The sequence below is a fragment of the Pygoscelis adeliae genome, unplaced genomic scaffold (genome assembly GCF_000699105.1).
Source record: "Pygoscelis adeliae isolate BGI_AS28 unplaced genomic scaffold, ASM69910v1 Scaffold402, whole genome shotgun sequence".
Taxonomy (NCBI): domain Eukaryota; kingdom Metazoa; phylum Chordata; class Aves; order Sphenisciformes; family Spheniscidae; genus Pygoscelis; species Pygoscelis adeliae.
This window is the reverse complement of record NW_008824411.1, coordinates 2,331,071-2,349,728: the sequence shown is the minus strand read 5'-3', so window position 1 is coordinate 2,349,728 and position 18,658 is coordinate 2,331,071. Positions and strand designations below refer to the sequence as shown.

The window sequence follows — 18,658 nt, the reverse complement described above, 5'->3', positions numbered from 1 at the left end:
GGAGATAGGGAAAGCTGCCATAGGAGCAGCAACATCTGAGACTGGCAAGGCATCAGAGGTAAAAGGGAGCTCTCTCCTGAGAGCAGAGGGCGCAGTGGAGTCTGTGGAGCCTGGCAAGCATCCCGTGTTGCAAGTAGCACCTGGATTGAGGGCACTGGTGCCTCTAATGGATCCCATAAGTGAAGGGTTATTTCAGTTGGAGGAGACCACAACAGCAGAGGAGGAGGAGGGCTCAGCAGAAGCACTTTTGAGTGAAACCCCATATCTAGGCAGCAAAGCAAAGACAGAGACTGCAATGGAAGAAAAACCTGATGGAGGGGTGATAGGAGTATCTGTAGAGATAGCCAGAGCAGAGTCAGGAGGTGGAGAGGAGGTCATGGGTGGAGCAGCAGGTCCAAGGGAGCTGGGAGCTGGGATGGAGGGATCACTGGAGTGTGCTAAAAAGAGAGGGAAGGAGAGGCCTCCTGGTGAGGGAGTGGTGGATGAAGCAGCACTGCCTGCCCCAGGGCTGTGTGTGAGCAGGGTGAGGGAGGCAGGGGTGGTGGCTGGTGCCGTGGTGGGTGGCCAGGTGGGGCGAGGGGTTCTGGCTGAGGGAGCAGCAGGGGAGCTGGTGCTGGTGGGGGAGGCGGCGGGGCAGGAGGTGGTGGTGGCGGGGGGGGGGGGGCAGGGGGTGGTGGGGGGGGGGGATGGCGGGGAGGGGGTGACAGGAGCAGTGTGGGGGGAACAGTGTGAGATGGGGGTGGCAGCAGCAGAGGGGGAGTCAGCCGAGGGAAGGGGGGCAGCTGGGCAGTCTGGGAGGGACAGGGAAGGGGCGGCTGATGGAGCTGTGGCCTGCGAGCGAGGGGTGAACCAGGAGGCAGCACTGGGGTGTGAGGGAAGGGGGCCAGCACTGGTGGGGGCTGAGGGCCAGGGCGAGGCAAAGTGGGGGTGGGATACAGCATGTCTCGTGTCCCCATGGCATGGAGAACCGTGTGGAGCGACGTCCCTTGGGGAGCAGCTGATTGCAGGAACCTCCCTGAACACTCCTGCACATGGCGATGGGGAAGTGGAGCCAAGGGGGAGAGGGTCCGCAGGAGGCGAGGGGCTGTGCCTGGGCACCCAGCTGCAGCTGGCAGCTCCTGGGACAGGGGCAGTGTGGGGCAAGGACAGGCTGCAGGAGGGGACAGAGCAGGCAGGAGTGAAAGCTGAGGGGGAACAGCCAGGCCTCCGTGAAAACATGAGAGAGAGAGAGCTAGCAGGTGTCTTGGAGAGTGCATGGAGCGCTTCTGGGGTCAGGGAGCAGAGGAAGGACAGTCCCATAGGAGGGAGCCCAGATACCCTGGGAGCCGATGATACGGGCGAGAGGAGCTGCGGTCCCTGTGAGGTGAGTCCTGTGTGGGTTAGCCACTGCCCCCCATGCCCATTCAAGTCCCCAGACTGGTCCCTGTCAGAAGCAGAGGATGCACCACTTCATCCCGTTTCTTATACTTTCCTTAAGAATCTGCTGCTGGTAGCTGGGGTAAGGGATGATAAATCCTTTTGGGTGGCAGCTTCTGCATTCTTTCCTGTTCCCAAAATCTCATTGCAAATATCTTTGCTCTGGCGCTAATGCTCGCAGCCCCTCAGTAGTGTCGCCCCTCTGGCTGTGCAGAGCAGCTCCCGCCACCCAGCGTGCCGCTTCTCTGCCCGGCACTGGTGGCAGTGGGTGAGCCTCGGCAGCACCCGCTGGCTCTGATGCTCCGGGTCGACGGCAGCACTCAGCTTCTCTGGTTACTCTGGCATCTGCTTGTAGGAAATCTGTTACAGCAGTATCTCAGTAGCTCAAAGTTTAGCATGTTTTCTGTAAAGCTGTTTTCTTGTTGTTTTGTAGGATGTTGTAAACCCAGATGCAGTTGTCGTGCCCTCGGTACAGCCCCAGGATGGGGAAGAAACTCTCCTCTAAGCTTTTTCTGCAGCTCCTTCAGTGTTGTGTCCTGCAACATTTACACAAATCGCTGTAGATTTGTGCTGGTTGGGATGTTCACTCCTTTTACTCCACAAGTACCACAACCATCTGTCACGTTTTACTAGAACAGCTTCTCAGTGTGCAGCAGACAACTGAAATAAGACTGTATATGCCAGCCCAGGAAACAGCACTCCTTCGTAATTATGAAGACAATAATTACAAGGATTGTTCCACAGCTGTCATGCTTGTTTTTCCTAAAACACAGAGAAATATTGGACTGGCTGAATCTCCCCTCCTCCCCCAGGCACTGCTTGCTTCTGCTGGCTGGCAGGAGGGCGGGCTGGGGATAGATGTTCTGTATGTGTTTCCGTAGAATAAGAAGTTTGTCTGTACAGAGTTTGTACAGACTGTTTGACTGTGTCTGTGTTTATGTACTGACTGCATTTTTCAGCGTGTCATTTGCTTTTCTGAACTGCAGACTCTTCATTGTGAGTCAGGGCTGTGTCTTCATTGCTGTGCATAGGACACTTGCACGCATTAATGCTTTGATTCTGATAAGAGCATCTCGGGGCGTTCAGCAGAGATGTGGAACAGCAGGATCATGGGGGGAATGGCGGCCTCACACAGGGGTTTTTAGCTTGGGGGGCTGCCTCCACCCCACGTTACAGGCAAGTGAGCCCTCCAGCGTGCACAGGTGCCCTGTGCTGCCGGGCAGGTGGCATGCAGGAGGGGCTTCTCTCTCCTCGGGGATCCAGGCTTGTTGCTGGCTACACTTCAGGGCATTCTTGGGACTTTGAAATGTTGTTGAAAAAAAAACAAAAAACTTTCAAAACATGGGTATGCCTGTAATCTGAGCAGGTGGAATTTTGGTAAGAAGCAAAACCATCAAAATGGATAATTTTATCATTTTGGATATGCTACCCATGGTACTTTCTGCTCTCCTATCCATTGCTAGTTAGTAATTAACTTCAGAGTGAAAAAATGTAGGTGGCACTTAGGGAAAAACAAGATGTGCACCAAATAAAAGAAAAAAAGGAGACATTGTTAAACTGAACATATGTGAGAAAAGCAAACGATCTAATAGCATTGCCACTGGCAAAACTCATTTTTGGCTCATCACAAAGGCTTTTTTTAGCTCCCAAAACTGTCAGGTATTCTCAGTGGCTTGTCACTGGATGCTGATGATTGTGCCTCAGATGTATCATTACTGGCTTACACAGCTGAAATCATAACCTTGTGACATGACACAGGCTAAATAGGTGCATTTCACCAGCTGAAAAAGAATGCCAGCTGTGTACTATGGACACGGTATGAGAAAGATTGTTCTGAGTCCAGCTCCTGGAACCAGGTACCAAGCCTCTGGCATCCCTAGCAGGGATGCAAGGTGGTGATCTTCACAGCCATCACCTGGAAAGTTTGCAGTGGGGAGCGCCTTGCAAGTGGTGCGTGCATCTGCCTTAAACAAGTGCTCATGCTACAAGGTGGGTTTCTCTGGCTGGGAATTTTCTGTAGTGTTTTGTGTGCTCAGCCGTACAAATCAAGTGCGACCGACCCCTCTGCCCACCTGGCGGGGCTGGGCCCGCTGAGCCTCCCAGGTGGCCCCGCTGGCCTCCCGGAAGCCGCCCGGGAAGCCGGCAGGGGCCACCTCGCAGGAAAACGCCTCCGGCCCCGTGGGCTGCCCCCTGGCCAGGCCTCTGCTGGCACAGCCCTGTCGCGCAGCCGGGGCAGCACAGCCTCTGCTGCGGCAACGCCAGACTTGCTCCTGGTTGCGGTGCATGCACTTGTTTGGTTGGACACCAGTTTATTTTAATCTAGATCATCTATTACTGATATGTTAAACAATTCAAAATATTGCCATAGCTACCAGGCACTGGCTGGTCTTAAAAGCAGGGTAAGAATCCTTGGAGTGTCTCATTCTTTATAAATATTTCAGTGTGCTGGGCTCCTTGGGCTTCTCTGGGAATGGCACAAACTAGTTTCATTCCTGCAAACAACTTTTAGAGCGTGTTCTATTCAGTAATTTACATTTTTCAGAGTTTTCATTTGTATTAATAACTGATCGCTCCCATGACACACGCTTTCCCCCTAAGCCTGATGTTTCTTCTAGAGACCAATTAACTAATACATTGTTTTCTTCAAGGAGCCAGTAATTTTAATTACTGGTAAATTTATTTGCAAGCAGTTGGCCTTGTAAAGAGCTTTCTAAACTACAAAAGTTTGGCCTTCAAAAGCTTTCTGATTTTTTTTTTTTTTGTTGTTGTTGTTTCCGTGTGTCTACTTCTGACACTTTCCAAGGAAGTGCTCAGAGGTCATACCAAGCAGCTCAGGTATAAGTGAGTACATAGAGGCATTAATGCAAATGAAGTCTACTTTCCTTGCTCTATTTTCTCTTCTCTAATCCAGTTTAGATTCTGGTTTTCAGGTACAGCTGCTGTATTAATGAAAAGTCATTGTGTGATTGTTTTAAGCAAGGGAAAAAGACATAGAACAGAGGTATTTGTAAGAAAAAATTCCTGTTGAAAAGGAAGCTTAATGCTGGAACTGATTTTTCAGATATGACAATGGATCCTTTCTGCCCTGTTAGTGTCTCATACACTGGCCAGTGCAAAAACCAAGGAATGAGATCTAAGTTCTGTCCACCCCTCCCTTCTTCAGCTTATTCCCTACCAGTGCTTCAGTAGCTCTACCGTATGAAACATCCGGTCAATTACCTAGTCAGGTAAGGAATTTTCATCAGCATCCCAAATGCACCTTCTCCCGTCTGCTCTGCACGTATTTCCTCAAAGCATGCCAATTTCCAGTGTCACTTTTACTTCTAGAAAGAATACGGCATATTTCCTCCAGTTGCAAAGAAATCTGGATGTTGTTTTGTTGGGTTTGCAGTGAGGACATTGGATTGTTACAGTGGAAACACAACAGAATGGCTGAGTTCAGTGTGTGTTGGTTATGTCGTGTTTGACCCGGAGGGTGTTAGCACCAAGGTCAGAACTGTTTGTTAGCAAAGAACTGGAATTTGTTCAGGGGACACCTCCCCCCCCCAGTGATTTATCCGAGAGGGCAGAATACTAATTGTGTGTTTTACACTCTTTTTCTGCTTTCAGGAACCAAAAATGGGAAATGATCAAGGAGGGTGTTTTTAACCTGAACAAATTCTGGCTGTTTGTATTTTGTCATGCAGATGTGCCTGCCCCTCAGCTCAGATGCTGCAGGGTTAGTGGAGTCCTTGTGCAGGGGTATCTCCTGTCTCATTGGCTGTTTCAAGCCATAAGCTCCATAAATTCTATAGCCATAGTGGGAAATATTCCTGCCAGACAAGGCATTTGCAAAATAACAAAGCTAATCATTGGTTTGAAAAGTTACGATGATGATTGATGATCTCCTTTGATCCATGGGAAAGACTGAAGCTTCCTTTTGCTCGTTTTTATTAAAGCTCTTAGTGATTTGACATAGCATTGCCCATGTTGTGACACTGACTTATTGCTAAAGCTTTGCAAAGATGGAGTGGAGAGTTCTCTGTGGATTTTTCCAGAGGCATGCTCAGAGCAAATGCTCATCATCTCTGAAAGTTGTGACAGTATCCAGGGAAGTACAACAGGCTGTCAGCAGCTCCTTTCCAGTGGTAAGCAGTGTTTAGTCCTCTGAAATGCTGGTCTGCAGCCAGGACGCTGCACTGATGCTTTCTTTTTTTGCTGCACTGAATTCCTCAGTTTCACGACATTTAGGTGTTAAACTGAGAGGGCTAGCTGGTCATAAAAAACTGGCTGAGCCTCAATGAGGAAGAGGCTGCCATGATGTCTGTTGGTGCGATTCAGAGGTAATGACAATATTTTGTGAATGTGAGTGTCAGAGCTTTCTGCCACAAAAAGGAAGAAGTGTGAGTCAGAGAGAAAGAGCTGAAAGCAAGAGCGGTGCCTTGCAATGCCTCCTCACATGAAACTCAACGTAAAAATGTGTTTCTCTCAGTAAGTTGGAAGAGGTGGCACTGCGTTAGCCCACAGACTGCAGCGAAGGCACAGAGGCTGGCGCTGGACCAGAGGAGCTGGTGCTGACAGTCATCAGTCCTTCCTGGCCAGGCGCTGAGGCAGCCCGCTCTTCTGCTCCTGCCGGGGCAGAGTGGGACAGGATGCTCACTGAGCAGCCGCTCGTGGCGATGGGATGGTTTTCCCAGCTCTACTTCTTAGAGGGGTTGGAGTGTTTCATATAGGGTCCGACAAGTCCTCTAGTGAGCTGCATCCAAGACCTTTCTGTGTATTTCTTCTAACATGTACATTAGCCCAGCAGACTGTTGGTGTAAATGAGACTGCAACTGAAACATGAACCAAACAGAACAGAAAGTAACCACTGAGTGGTACCAGGGGCTGACAGCAGATCTGCAACACTTGATGTACAGCTTTATTTCCCTTTCTTCCCCATTGAATTTTTCAGAAAGTGAAACAAAACAATGACAAAACACCTGTAAACTTTGCTAAGTGAAATCTTCCCCGTTTTTATTGCTTCAGGATTGTGAAATTAATGACATGCATGGAAGATGTGAGTCGGTAGAGCCTACTACACATTTACAGTTCATGTGTGTTGCACTGCACGATACCTCATCGCAGACCTTGGTGCAGGGATCATAGTCAGAAGAAACCAACATCCTGAATAATATCCACAAAGCGACACACAGCAATTGTGAACACTGATTTCTACTCAGCCAATAAGACAGTTGTGTCTTTGAATCCAGTTAAGGAATAATATTACAGCAGGATTGCTTGCAGCTAAATTTTGCTAATTTGAAAAAAGACCCCAGAAAATAGCAGCATAATTAACTCTGTAATTGCTTCTAGAAGAAGAGTTCAAGTTCTCCTGCCCTACCTCTTTTTTTTTTTTTTTTTTTTAATTTCCAGTGATCAGAGTTGCTGTTGCAAAGCCCAGTCACGGCACTCATCCAGCTCATCTAGCTCAGCAGGCGCTAGATGGCACTCTGCTGCAATGTTGCTTCAAGTCAAAAATGCAACTTTGCACTGTGTTAAGATTATCATATTTGTGACACAATGTTGCATATTTTCCTTCTGGTTTAAAGTTTGTTTTGGAGTGTCTGTGTTGCTTTTTGTAAGCAAATGTCTGAACAAAAGCTTACACTCTTTGGGAAAAACACTCAAACCAAAACAAGGAAGTGGATAAGAAAACACAAAGGTCTGGAAGAGTACAATTAAGATGGCCACAGAAATATCTCTTTATTCTCAGCGAGCAGGAAAGCATCCAAAGATCAGGGCTCTGAAGAGCTGCAGCCACGGGGCTGCTCTGCTGGAGACCTGCGTGAGCCCATGGTGATGAAAATGAGACATGGGATGTGACTGGGACTGCGGGGAACTCAAAAAAGAAACAAGGCCTGGTTTAGAAGCTGGGAGCAGGAACAACTTTGCCTCCACGGTGGCCTGGATGGTGGTGGGGAGTAACGGGCTGCTCTTTTTCTTGATGGGGACTGGGCTGGCAGCTCCCCGGCACCTACTGGTCAGGGAGGGCTGATAGCCCCATGCCTTAGTGCAGTCCGAGGTAACAACAACTTGCCTTGGAGCTCTGAAACTGTAACAGATGCATTTTTACTTTCATCTCTTCAAATTATTAATGCTCAAGATGAAAGTGCAGCATTCCTTGTGGACATTCACTTCGTTAAAGAATAGATGCACACCACCAAAAAACCCTAACCCTCAAGCAGGTCAGCAGAGAAAGATGCTAGAGCAGAACTTATGACAGGGACATTTGCCATCAACAAATAAAGCTGTTCAGTTTAGGGATCCTCAGTGTAACACACGATGCCTGGGAGTTAGGCTGATGCGGTGAGAACTGTTGTTGCCGGTTGATGGTGTGTCACTCTGCAGGCGGACGGTTCATGTTGTCAGCTGCTTTCTTCAAAGCTGCCACTGCTGCTGCAGGAATGAAACCTCATGGTACTCATGGGATCCGACACGTAGCCTGCAAGATGCAGAGAGAAGTTCACATGTGGCTCAATGTAGCAGCAGTTCTCCCCGACCTTTCCCTGCAGTGACAATGTCAACAAAATAATGTGCATATCATTTTGAGATAAATAGGCACAGACCATGCTGATACCTTTTTGCTGTCTGCAAATCTCCATTCAATATCATCTGCTGAGGAAAAATTTAAATAGGAAGTAAACAGACCCTGTCATTCATGCAATGAATTCACAATAATCAAGCACAAAGAATCTTTGGTGACTGACATAAAAACATGAATCTCAATGTTTTAATAACACAGTGGAAGTTTGCCATTTAAAAAAGTACCTTTTCCCCTTTCAACTAGATCTTCAGAGGGCTCAAAATAAGCATTCTGATAAGTGTTTTTAAAATACTTTAATTCTTGACACTGCAAAACAGAAAGCAACTGCTCTTGCCAGCACTGTATTTCCAATGAGGTGCTCCAACAATGCCAAAGAAACTGTGGCATTGTTTCTTTACACGGTGTCATGGGTCAGCTGCTCCCACGCTTCTTATTTTACTGTACTAACATTAAAAATCCAGTGGAGCCAACTCAAATTTCTTGATAACTAGACATTGTACAGAGATACTCAGATGCCCGGGAAACAGGAGAGCAGAGAAACTGGAACATGAAAACTTTCTGGGGCGCAGGGTGGGGTGGGAGAGGGGTTAGAAAACATTGCTAAGGCTCCTGTGTGCCAAATTCCTGTTGCCAACCATAAAAGACACACAGCTGCACAAGATTAAGACTCTGGTAATTACAACAGTACTGACCATGGCATCCCTGAGCTGTAATCCATAAGCAACCTTGGTTTATCTTCTAATCATGACACACTATGCTTTGAAAGCTGGCAGCAAAGCTTTCCTTAAGGGAATCACACTCATATCCTAAATATGCTGAGCCTTAATGCTGTGACTGTTCTTTTGTGTGCTGAATGTGTCCTGTGAGATGAAGGTAGCATGTGTCGTCACTGAAGCCAAAGCCATGGTGTGTCACTGTGTATGTGAGGAACAACGGTCTGCGACAGGGCATGTTACAAGAGCAGGACGTACTTTTGAGGACCTCTCCAGCCATGGTGACAATACTTTGCACTGTTCATGCTGGGTGGGAGACTGTCCACATGCTCCACCATCACTTCCATTTGCCTTACTGCTGCCTCACAGCGGGGAACCTTCACTTTAATAAATGCTTTCATGTTTCCAACCCCCTCGACCATATCCTATGTTTTTTCCCTTTTCTTTGTAGTGCCTGTGAGTTTCATACCAGCCAGGATTAAGACCATGATGATGCTTGGCTTGCCTCACTCCCAGGCATCCCGTCTTGCCTGCCACTGGTGCATCTCTTCTCAGAGGGATGGTGCCCTTCTCAAGTGCCAAGAGGGATGACGCTATGCTACGCCATGCCACAGCCTGGGCTTGCACTGTCATGTAACTACTCAGTGGGTGCATGCACTTCCTTGTGCTTCAAGCCTTGCCAGGGCCTTTGCAGATGGGAAACTTTGGTGACTGTTGCAACAGCATCATGAGCTTGTCTGCCAGCATCTGAGAGCTGTAGTGAGCAAGGAGAAGCCAAAGGCAAAGTTAAACTCCATGTTTCCACCTATCTTAAATTTTAGAGGATATACAGTTTTCTTTGGGCATTGTATATCTGCCTTGTGTGATTTCACTGCTTTCAATGTACTGTTTAACTCACAATTTGTGAAACTTCCTGTGAAGAGCTGGCCCTTTGCTTTCACTGAAGAAGACAAGGCTGTGTTTATGTGCAGAATTCCTATTTTCAAATACACTCAATGAACAAAATTGTTCACCATCAGAAAGGCTCTTGCAGGAATGGGAGCAGGGTGCTTTTGGGGCTTTTACTGAGAAAGAAAAACAGTGAATGTATTCTTTATTATTTATAGACTGCAAGTGCAAATGAGGATAATGGAAACATTAGGCAAAAAGCAAACAGAAAAAAGATCAAAATGGACATGAATGGGGAGAGACAGCAGTGAAATTGGTTTATATGGCATAAATAAAGAGTGCAAATATTTGCAATCATTAGACCAAGCACTCTAATAAAAAAGGGCTCAGGGCTTTCTGTCTTCTGGTGTGCCTCTATGCATTGCAATGGCTTGATCACTCTACCAGGATCTCAAAGCATGGGATGCAGTCAGAGCAAGGGGTGGCTGGGCTGCAGAGTGCTATGGTGGGCTTGCAGAGCAGCTGGGGTGCTTTGCAACAAGGGACAGTGATTCTGCTGTTCCTCAAGATACATATCCTGGTGACACTGCAGGACTGAACTTCAAGCTGCATAAGCCTGCTGAAATGAAGTATGTGGCAAGAAGTAGCTTTTCCAGTCCTGTTGTGTCTAGCAGCCAGGATCTTCACTTTCCTCTGTGCCACCCTGGCTTTTTCCATTGTTACCTGAGTTAGCGCAAGGCTCAGCTTGGCCAGTTCTTGGCTGTGATCAAGCTGTGCTGCACCATGGTCCTGGTATCCTGACCAGCAATCTGGAGGTCTGGCTGGGGCCACCTCCTTTCCCACTCTCATGCTTTGGTTCCCTGCTGTGGAAACTATAATTCAAGGAACAGGTATATTTGAAAATAAATCTTGAGGTCTCATGAGTGGAGTCTGAAATCACTCCTTAATCCCACAGCTTAAATGTAGCTATGGAGAGTCTCTTCTCCACCAGCCCTTCATTCCCTTGTGTCCCTTTTTAATACAGACTTGAGAAACCCTCTCCAGTCTTGCCTGGATGGTCTCATTCTAGAAGTTCACTAAACGTTTCTTTTTCGTTCTTGTTTTCTTCCTCCTCAAGTTTTCCAGTTGCCAGGTACCTGATGCAAGCTGTGCCCCGAGGAACTGCTCTCTGCAGCTGTGGAATCCTCATAGGGCAAGTAATAACAAAGTTTTTGTTCTTTTTTCAGTTTCAAAGGTCATTACCTCACTACTCGTTATGACAGCAACACTGCTGTTAGTGTTGTACTCAGTAAATATTTATATGACCAGGTTTTCTCTTTTTCTCACCCAATGTGCTCAGTTCAGAGGAGAGGAAGGAGTGCAAGAGTCACGCTGAGGCCAGTGAAAAACAGCAAAGATGATAAGTTGATGAGCTTCTGATATATGCTTTGGACAGAACAGAACACTGAATACTCCTGGTGGCAAAACAGGTTGGAAAGTGGCAGGAAAGGGATCATATGCCAGGAGAGGAGTGAGAAGGCCCCAGGGCAGGGGACAGCAGCAAACTCTGAACGAAGATGGCAACACTGTAAGGTCAATGGGTCCACTCAACACAGTTGTCATTTGAACATACAGAAAAACACATGTAAACATAAAGCATAGAGAAAAACATATGTTTTCCTTGTACATACTCAGAAGGTGTGCCTCAGAGAAACAGAGACTACACAGCACAAAACAACTTTGCGCACAGCAAACAGAGAGACACCTTCCCGCTGGGCACTCCTGGGTGGCAGCGACTGTGGTGTACACGTGTCCTTAGACGTCCATGTTGTCCATCAAAGCCCAGCCCACTCCCTGGTACTGAGGATGTCACTGTCATTCTCTGCCACGTCAGCCTCACGGCTCCAGCCATTTTTGTTTGCCTCCTTTGTCCATCACATGCTAAAGTCTGATACGAGTACTGAGGAAAAAAACCTCTACCCAGCTTTCAGAACAGACGTGGCTGGCACGGGCAGTGCTAAAGCCTTGTTCTCTGCCGGGTCTGTCGTGCTGTTGTAAGAGTGTATCAGAGCCTGGTTTTGCATTTGGTGTCGCCGGGTGTACTGCAGTGATCTGGTGATCCCTCTAGTAATGGTTTCAGAAGACACCTTCTTGCTTTGCTCTGTCTCCAGGGCTCCCTGGACAGGACACCTGTCCTGGGGGTGACAAGATCCAGAATATCTGCATGGCTCTGGGCAGATGATGGAAGCATGGTCTGTGGTGCTGTCGTCAGGCAAAGGTAACTGTGGATGCTGTGCTGACATTTGCTCAGCAAACACAGCAGCCACAGTGGACAGGCCCTGGCTGTGTTTCAGCACTGAAATGGGGTAGGGATGTCCTGTTGACATGGCCCTGGAGCAGCTTAGGATGTTCAGGTAAACAGATCAGCTGGCGCTGGTGGAAGGAGCAGCACCGTGGGACAGCAGCTGGAGGTTTTCCAAAATCATGCACTCAGTAGGTATAGACCCTCTTCAGTATTGCTGCACAGAAAGTTACTGAGCTGGGAGGTACTGTTGTTTCACACCTGAGCATAAAACACGTACTACCCTGACAGCATGTACTGAAAGCAGTTTCGCACCAGTGGCAGGTCTTTCTAGGACGCAGCAGCTGAGCCTAGTGTGAACGAAGATTGGCACGAAGGTGATTAAGAGTTTGACCTTCAGATCCACACCAAGAAAGAAAGATTTACCCACGATGTCTGAATCCAGTCTGCTTGATACCACCCTAATGCCAACTACGTTTTCATATGCTCTTTATTTTAAGGATTTATTTATACATTATGCTGCTGGGCTAAAAACTGCTCTAAGCTGATAACCATTCTATTCTTGGGAAACTGTAAAGAACCAGGCAATGAGTTTATGAGCCGTTTAGAAAGGGCAGGTGAGAAACAGACTCCCAAGGAGCTGCCTGCAAGACAAGACCAGAGCAAAGGCTGTTTAGCAAGAGAGGTTTACTGGGGATCATTGCAAACGCAGGGGCTAGGAAATGCTGGAAAGCTGTTTGTGTGGCAATGCATGAACACACACTCGAATGTGGTAGGACAGAAAGCCAGGAAGGCAAGAGGAAGAAGCAGTCAGGGCATCTCTGTTCTGGAGGGGAGCAGAACGACGGGATGCCCTCTGAGAGAGGAGTGTGAATAGTGAAAAGAATATGTTGTGTCATTTTATGCTCCCGTGGGACTCCAGAAATAGGACTGTCTTGCCCACTTTTTGCAGAAGCAGCCTTGAGGATATAATGCCACATCTTCTCCTTATTCACAGATCCATGCACATAGACAGAAAGGACCATCCCAGCTCTGAAGTGCTTGGGGTGCACATGCAGTGAAAACAGCCACGAGCTGCAAGCAGCACAGGGTGAGACCTCGCCAGCTCTGGCTGACTGTAACCAGCAGCCTCCACTGTATGTTAGTTTTCTCATGAGACTTTTTGGTACCTCAGGAGACTGTAGCTCTGCACTGGTTAACCACGCCAAGATGCTCAGAGGAGTATTCTACATTAACTCACCATTTTTGTCGATTGGTGGATACTGGAAGTTTCTTCTCATGTCATCCAAAGACAGACCCTGAGAAGGGTGTTGCCCAGTGCTGCAAATTAGATAGGTGTCAGTTTACATAAGACCGATAAAGTCACATCTCCAGGCCATGAGATCTTTTTCTACAGAGTTGGAAGTAAAAGACAGTAACATGAAATACATCAGCCTGATGCCCAGCCACTGTCATTTGCAGTAAACAAAGAGCAAGAAAAACGTTATGAAGCAAGAACATGAATCACACGCATGCTCACATTTCATTCGTTCTCAGAGTAACTTCCCTCAAATATACTGTTTGGGGTGTCACAACTGTTTGTATGTTGCTATTTTTGAAGCAATTCTAGGCATCAGTCCAGGATCATTGTAATGTATTTTATGCATCACTGCTAACAGATTCCTGCAAATAAGTTTCTCTGGCAAGGAAGATCACTGAATTATCTTCCAGTCATTGACCAAAACTGCTGTTCTGCCAAGAGGTTGTTTGTCCCTGACCCTAAGGAGGTATCACGTACAGCACTGTCCCCTACCAGCTCTTCTCAGATTACAGGCAGACAGAAACCAAGCGCACACAAGAACAAGAAGCCCAAACCGTTCTCATTTAGTGCAAGGAGCTGCCAAAAGAATAAAGGAGGGATAATGGTTACAGTGACACAGCTGATGGCACAGGGAAGTAGAGTAATGCACGGAGGTGCTTCAGAACAGTTTAGGTATGATGGAGAGCCCACATCTATCTGACCACATCTGATGCTTGATTAGGGGACTAAAGAAAACCTACTGGATTTAAGCGTTCCATGAAAATAACATCTGAGTGTTATCCTTTAGAAAGAGGCTCTTTCATTTGGCCTGCCTTCACTGAGTATGCTTATGTAAACCTTCAGAAACCTTTTAATTGAAAATACCATCATCAGCCACAGTTCTCAGGCTTTGACACTTCACGGTGCAGGCAGAAGGCACAGTACTAAACAGAACTTTATATCAACTTAATTAGACGCTGTGGTTATTGTTTATCTCACAATATATGAAAAAAACAAAGGTCTGTCACCACTAGACTATCTAAACTTAACAGTGTATTTGTGGCTTCTGGCTTCTATCGAGGAGTCATTAAGATACTCTTTCTGGTGATCTCTTTGTGCAGTTTTGACAGGATTAGGTTTGCCAAATTCCACTAACTGCAAAGTAACGTCACATCAGCTTAACTTACTCTTAAAATATTTTCGCTGGCAAAACTGATCAATCTAGCTTTTCAACCTCTAAAGCGTGAGGTCATGAAATAGAAAGGGCGACTCAGTGAATCGTCCAAGCGGCAGAACATGAAATGTTGACACCAGCTGGCAACGGCAGGACACAGGCTGGTTGTTTCAGGTTTCCTTGGGGCTTGTCTGCTTTTCTACCCTGAAGACAACTATTACTCTACAATTGATGCAAGTGCTGGGAGGCTCAGGGCAGGTCCTGCAGCTCTGGCTTTCCCAGCTTCTTTAAGACACATCTTTAAGAAGGATGGACGGATGCGGGTTCCCTACAGTGACACTGGTTGTCGATGCCTGGAGCGGCACCGTGCCCCACAGGAGGAGGCTAGGCGGCTGCCTGGCAGGCTGTAGGTAGAGTTTAATGAGGACCAGGTGTAACCTGAAGGAGCGGGGAAAGCTCACTCCAGTTCAGCCGGTACCTCAGGGATATTGTTTCTACCCACCTTTTCACCATCCCATCCTTCTCTGTGCTGCTTCTGACTTCCCTCTCGCTGGACCATTCACCTCTTTCCCCACTCTGCTCCCTGCCATCCCAAAAAGCTGTTCCTCCTCTGTGCCGCACAGCTCTTCCACCACCCACCCACCCACCCAGCTGCTCGGCCTGCTGTCAGCACAGCCGCCTTCTCCTCCGATCTCTTGCTTGCTTGCCTCGGACTGGAAAGCACTTTGAGGGCTGACCCGCAATGGTATGGAATGTATATACATATACTGTATCACCTGCATTATTGAAGCTCATTCATAATTAAGGACAAGAAGCTGGGCAGAGGAAAACAATAAGGAGGTCTATTTTGGGAAAACACTGTCCAGTCAGAGGCTGAAGCAAAAAGCCAGTGAATGACTGGCTGGCAAATCTGCATCTGAAAGGACTGCAGAAAGCTAGTGCAGCATCTGCAGGCTGTGGGAAGAACCAGGAGGTCTCCAGGGAAAGAAATAAAACATACACTTCGCTTGATTTCTTAATGCAGCATTCACAGAGTAACTCCTGACTGTTAGCCAAGACAGATGGGCCTGAGGCCAGCCATGCTGCCGAACAGGAGGCTGGCAGTGCCGGCTGTGCCAGGGATGCCTGCCTGGCGCTACAGAGGAACCACAGCCATGGTCTGTCCTACGCAAGGATTTCCTCAGAAAGGAGAAACTTTTAAGTGAGTTATTTGGCCTCTTTGCCTTTGGAGCAGCTCAGAGCAAAAACAGCAGACAGGAATCCTCTGTTTTTGTAAACATAAAAAGAAAAAAAAAAGGAGAGAATTGCTCCTAATGAACAGCTGTTGGGAGGAGAACTATAATACAAATCTGTGATAAATAACACACCCACTCTGCCATGACCCTTACTTTAGGAGAGGGAAGAAAATCTTGAAATCTGATTATTCTCAGAACAGCTAACTGAACCCCATTCACTCAGTCACTTTGCTATATGTTTTTTCTTTAAATTTCTTGTCAGTTGGGTAAGGGTTTATGTTAACTAACCAGAAGAGCTGAAACCATCTGCAGTAAATTGTTTAGCAGCCTCTCTAGGCATTAAGTCTGGAAGGGGAAGAAATAGCTGCTTGGAAAGAACCTGAAAAAAGCTTGGAAAGAGTAAACTTTCCCTTGACAACAAATTTAAAACTTTTGTGTAAGGGATAACTTGGCTTTTCTCTTCTTGTCCTCTGTTCTGTGAGAAAAGGTGGTTTGTAAGGGACGAGGCACTTGTCATCGATCCAAAAGGACAGCTGCCCAGCAGAAAGTACACTAGTGTGAAAGGTGGAGAACAATTGATGCGGTGATGGTGTCTGCTGCGGGTGTCTGCTGCGAGTGTCTGCAGGACTATTGCTTAGCCTGGAGAAAGAGAGCTGTTAGCAGGGGAGAAGAACAGGATGTCTTTCAGCTAGATGAAATAAGCCCATCAAAATGCCTTGATTTTCTGCAGCTGCTTCCTGAACAGACCAAGTTTCCCTTGCAAATCTGTGCTAAGGCAAGATTTAAGCAAAGCAGGATGCTGCATCCTGTGATCCCACCCATGCATGTATGCACATCAGTGAGAACTGATCCACACGTGACACGAAAGCTTCTCAGTTCAGCAATGGCAGTGCTGCTTACATAGGCTTTGCACCTAAGCCCCAGAGCCGGAGCACGGCAGAGCTCTGCAATCCTGCCTGTTGCTAATTACAGACGAGCACCTAGCGACAGAGATCTGAGCGTGTCAGTCTCTGCAGGATGAGAACCTACATGGGAGCGATCCAAGGCAGGAACCATCTCTTCTGCTGGCCTGGAGGGATGGTGCCCAGCTCAGGATGGTGCCTTTCCAGTGCAGACCTGTGGCACTGCTTGTGGTTCCAGGCTGAGCTGTGAAATCTCACCCACCTGGCTGCAGCTTCACAGCCCCTGCCTCAGCCCCAGCCGCCTCTGCAGCGCTGCCCCAGGGCCCTCTCCTGCCTGCAGGTGCTGCTGCCTCAGTCTGCAACCTGCTCGTGGAGAGCGGGAGAAGATGCTGGGTGGCACTGCCGCTGGGGACTGTCCCCTTGAGGGCCTGCCTGTGAAGAGCTGCGGACAGACGGGCTGCCAGCCAGCAGGATGGACGGGTGATCTCCCTGCTCCTCCCTCTGCCGCTCACCCAGGACAGGAGCTGGCACGCACTGGAGGAAGGGGACCTGAGCTGTCTGCGTGGTGGAGGTCTGTGCAATGCAGCCAAGCCAGGACACCTACAGCAAGTGCTGCTCAGCAAGACGTTACTTCTGTGTGCAGGACAGGTGTGCACAGAGCTCCTGACAGCGGCATGCAGAGGTATGTCCAGCTGGTGAGCGAGGCTCTGCCTGCACGCACCCAACAACTGTTTCACGGCAGACAGAGCAACATGTTTGCTGCATGATTCCTCTATTCCACACAGGCAGGGAATTCTTTCAGAATATTATGACATACCACACCATGCAGTCATGTATTTGCTATTTGAGGCAGCCTGTAGTATAGGCTAAAGAGCAGCCCCTGCCAAGCCCGTCAGACACGTTAATATCACAGTGCACAGATACAAAGAAAGGACACCCCAGATGTTTCTAACTTGGATTAATTGAGAGCTACTTAAACAAGAAAAGACTATTCTTTTGCAGATGTTGTCCTTGGACTCTGTGGGAAATGCTAAAGGTGTAACGAAGTAGAAAATCAATAGTTAAAGCTTCTATAAGGTGATGAGTTGACATGTTAAGCTGTCCTGTCAGACAGACAATTAAAATGCACTGCTATTGCATCCAATTCATTATGAGACTCCTGCATCCCATCATGCCGGAGAGCGATCTGCTAAACAGATGCTAAAGTTACAGGGCAACAAACAAATGAATAACTTCAGTGCCACAGCTGTTTAACTCCATGCATGGTACATGGAGATTTCATCAGACGAACCGTTTCTGTCGTGGTATGTAGTTGCATGCTGCGGTGTTTCATAGGACATGAAGTCGTCGGAGCAGATGGAAACAGGAGGCAGTGTAGGAAATATATTCCAGCTGGGGAAAAAAACAGTGTGACCCCTTCCCTCTAAAAATGCCTACGCTTACAAAAATGAAACCCTAAGAAACAATTGTCATTAGGAAGTGAAGTCATTAATCATCTCAGTGTGTTGTATAATTGAAAAAGTACTGAAACTGTGGAAACCATTCCCTTTTCATCGAGTGTTGTGCCTCTGGGTGAATCTTTCTGGGTGCTATTTATAGATTTGAATGTTGTTAATTTGTACGGCAGAGCATTTGATAAAAGAATCCACCTTTAAATAACCACTGGGGTTACAGAGGAGCCCATTTTGGTGGGCTAACGAGCCTCAGTGCTGCACTGGGAACACTGAATGACAGGACAAGAGGGGCACTTGCAAGTGCCCCTTCTCTCTCTCTCTCTCGTGTCTGCACTAACCTAGATATGTCACTTTCTTATTCCTTTCATGCAAATCTATTACACTCAACAGCAAAATCTGGTCCTTTACGGAAAATAAAAGTCTAGCTGACATTGCCTTCAGCCTGACCTCAGTGCCCACCTCCGTGTCCTGCTCCAGCAGCGTATGACAAAAGCAATGCAATTTATAGGATGTCACATTTTGCCAGATGAACATTTCGGGTCTGATCTACATTTTCCTGTAAAAGATTTCAGTGTCTGTCTGCAGTGGTTTGCCTTCTGCCTCTCCATACGAGCCCCCGAACAGGCAAAGGATTGATTCATTTTGCTCCTCTATTCCCGCTCCCCATTTTAGCTGATTGTATTTCTGACTCTCCACACCCCGGTTAATAGGAACGTACCACGAGGGCAGGCTATTACTGTTTCTGACTGCT

The 18,658-nt window shown here is 47.5% G+C and overlaps 2 protein-coding genes across 2 annotated transcripts in view; one reads left to right on the top strand and one right to left on the bottom strand.

The window, feature by feature from the left end:
- Positions 1 to 1,921, top strand: part of ERICH3 (glutamate-rich 3) — a 32,129-nt gene extending 30,208 nt beyond the window's left edge. The window contains exons 15-16 of the mRNA XM_009320669.1: positions 5 to 640; positions 1,850 to 1,921. Of these exons, the coding sequence (XP_009318944.1) occupies positions 5 to 640; positions 1,850 to 1,921 (708 nt within the window). The remainder of the gene's footprint in view (positions 1 to 4; positions 641 to 1,849) is intronic.
- A 5,162-nt stretch (positions 1,922 to 7,083) lies between these two features.
- The window catches only part of LOC103913983 (serine/threonine-protein kinase TNNI3K), a 96,497-nt gene continuing 84,922 nt past the window's right edge, over positions 7,084 to 18,658 (bottom strand). The window contains exons 24-25 of the mRNA XM_009320586.1: positions 13,104 to 13,183; positions 7,084 to 7,879 (exon numbers count right to left, since the gene is read on the bottom strand). Of these exons, the coding sequence (XP_009318861.1) occupies positions 7,803 to 7,879; positions 13,104 to 13,183 (157 nt within the window). The 3' untranslated portion in view covers positions 7,084 to 7,802. The remainder of the gene's footprint in view (positions 7,880 to 13,103; positions 13,184 to 18,658) is intronic.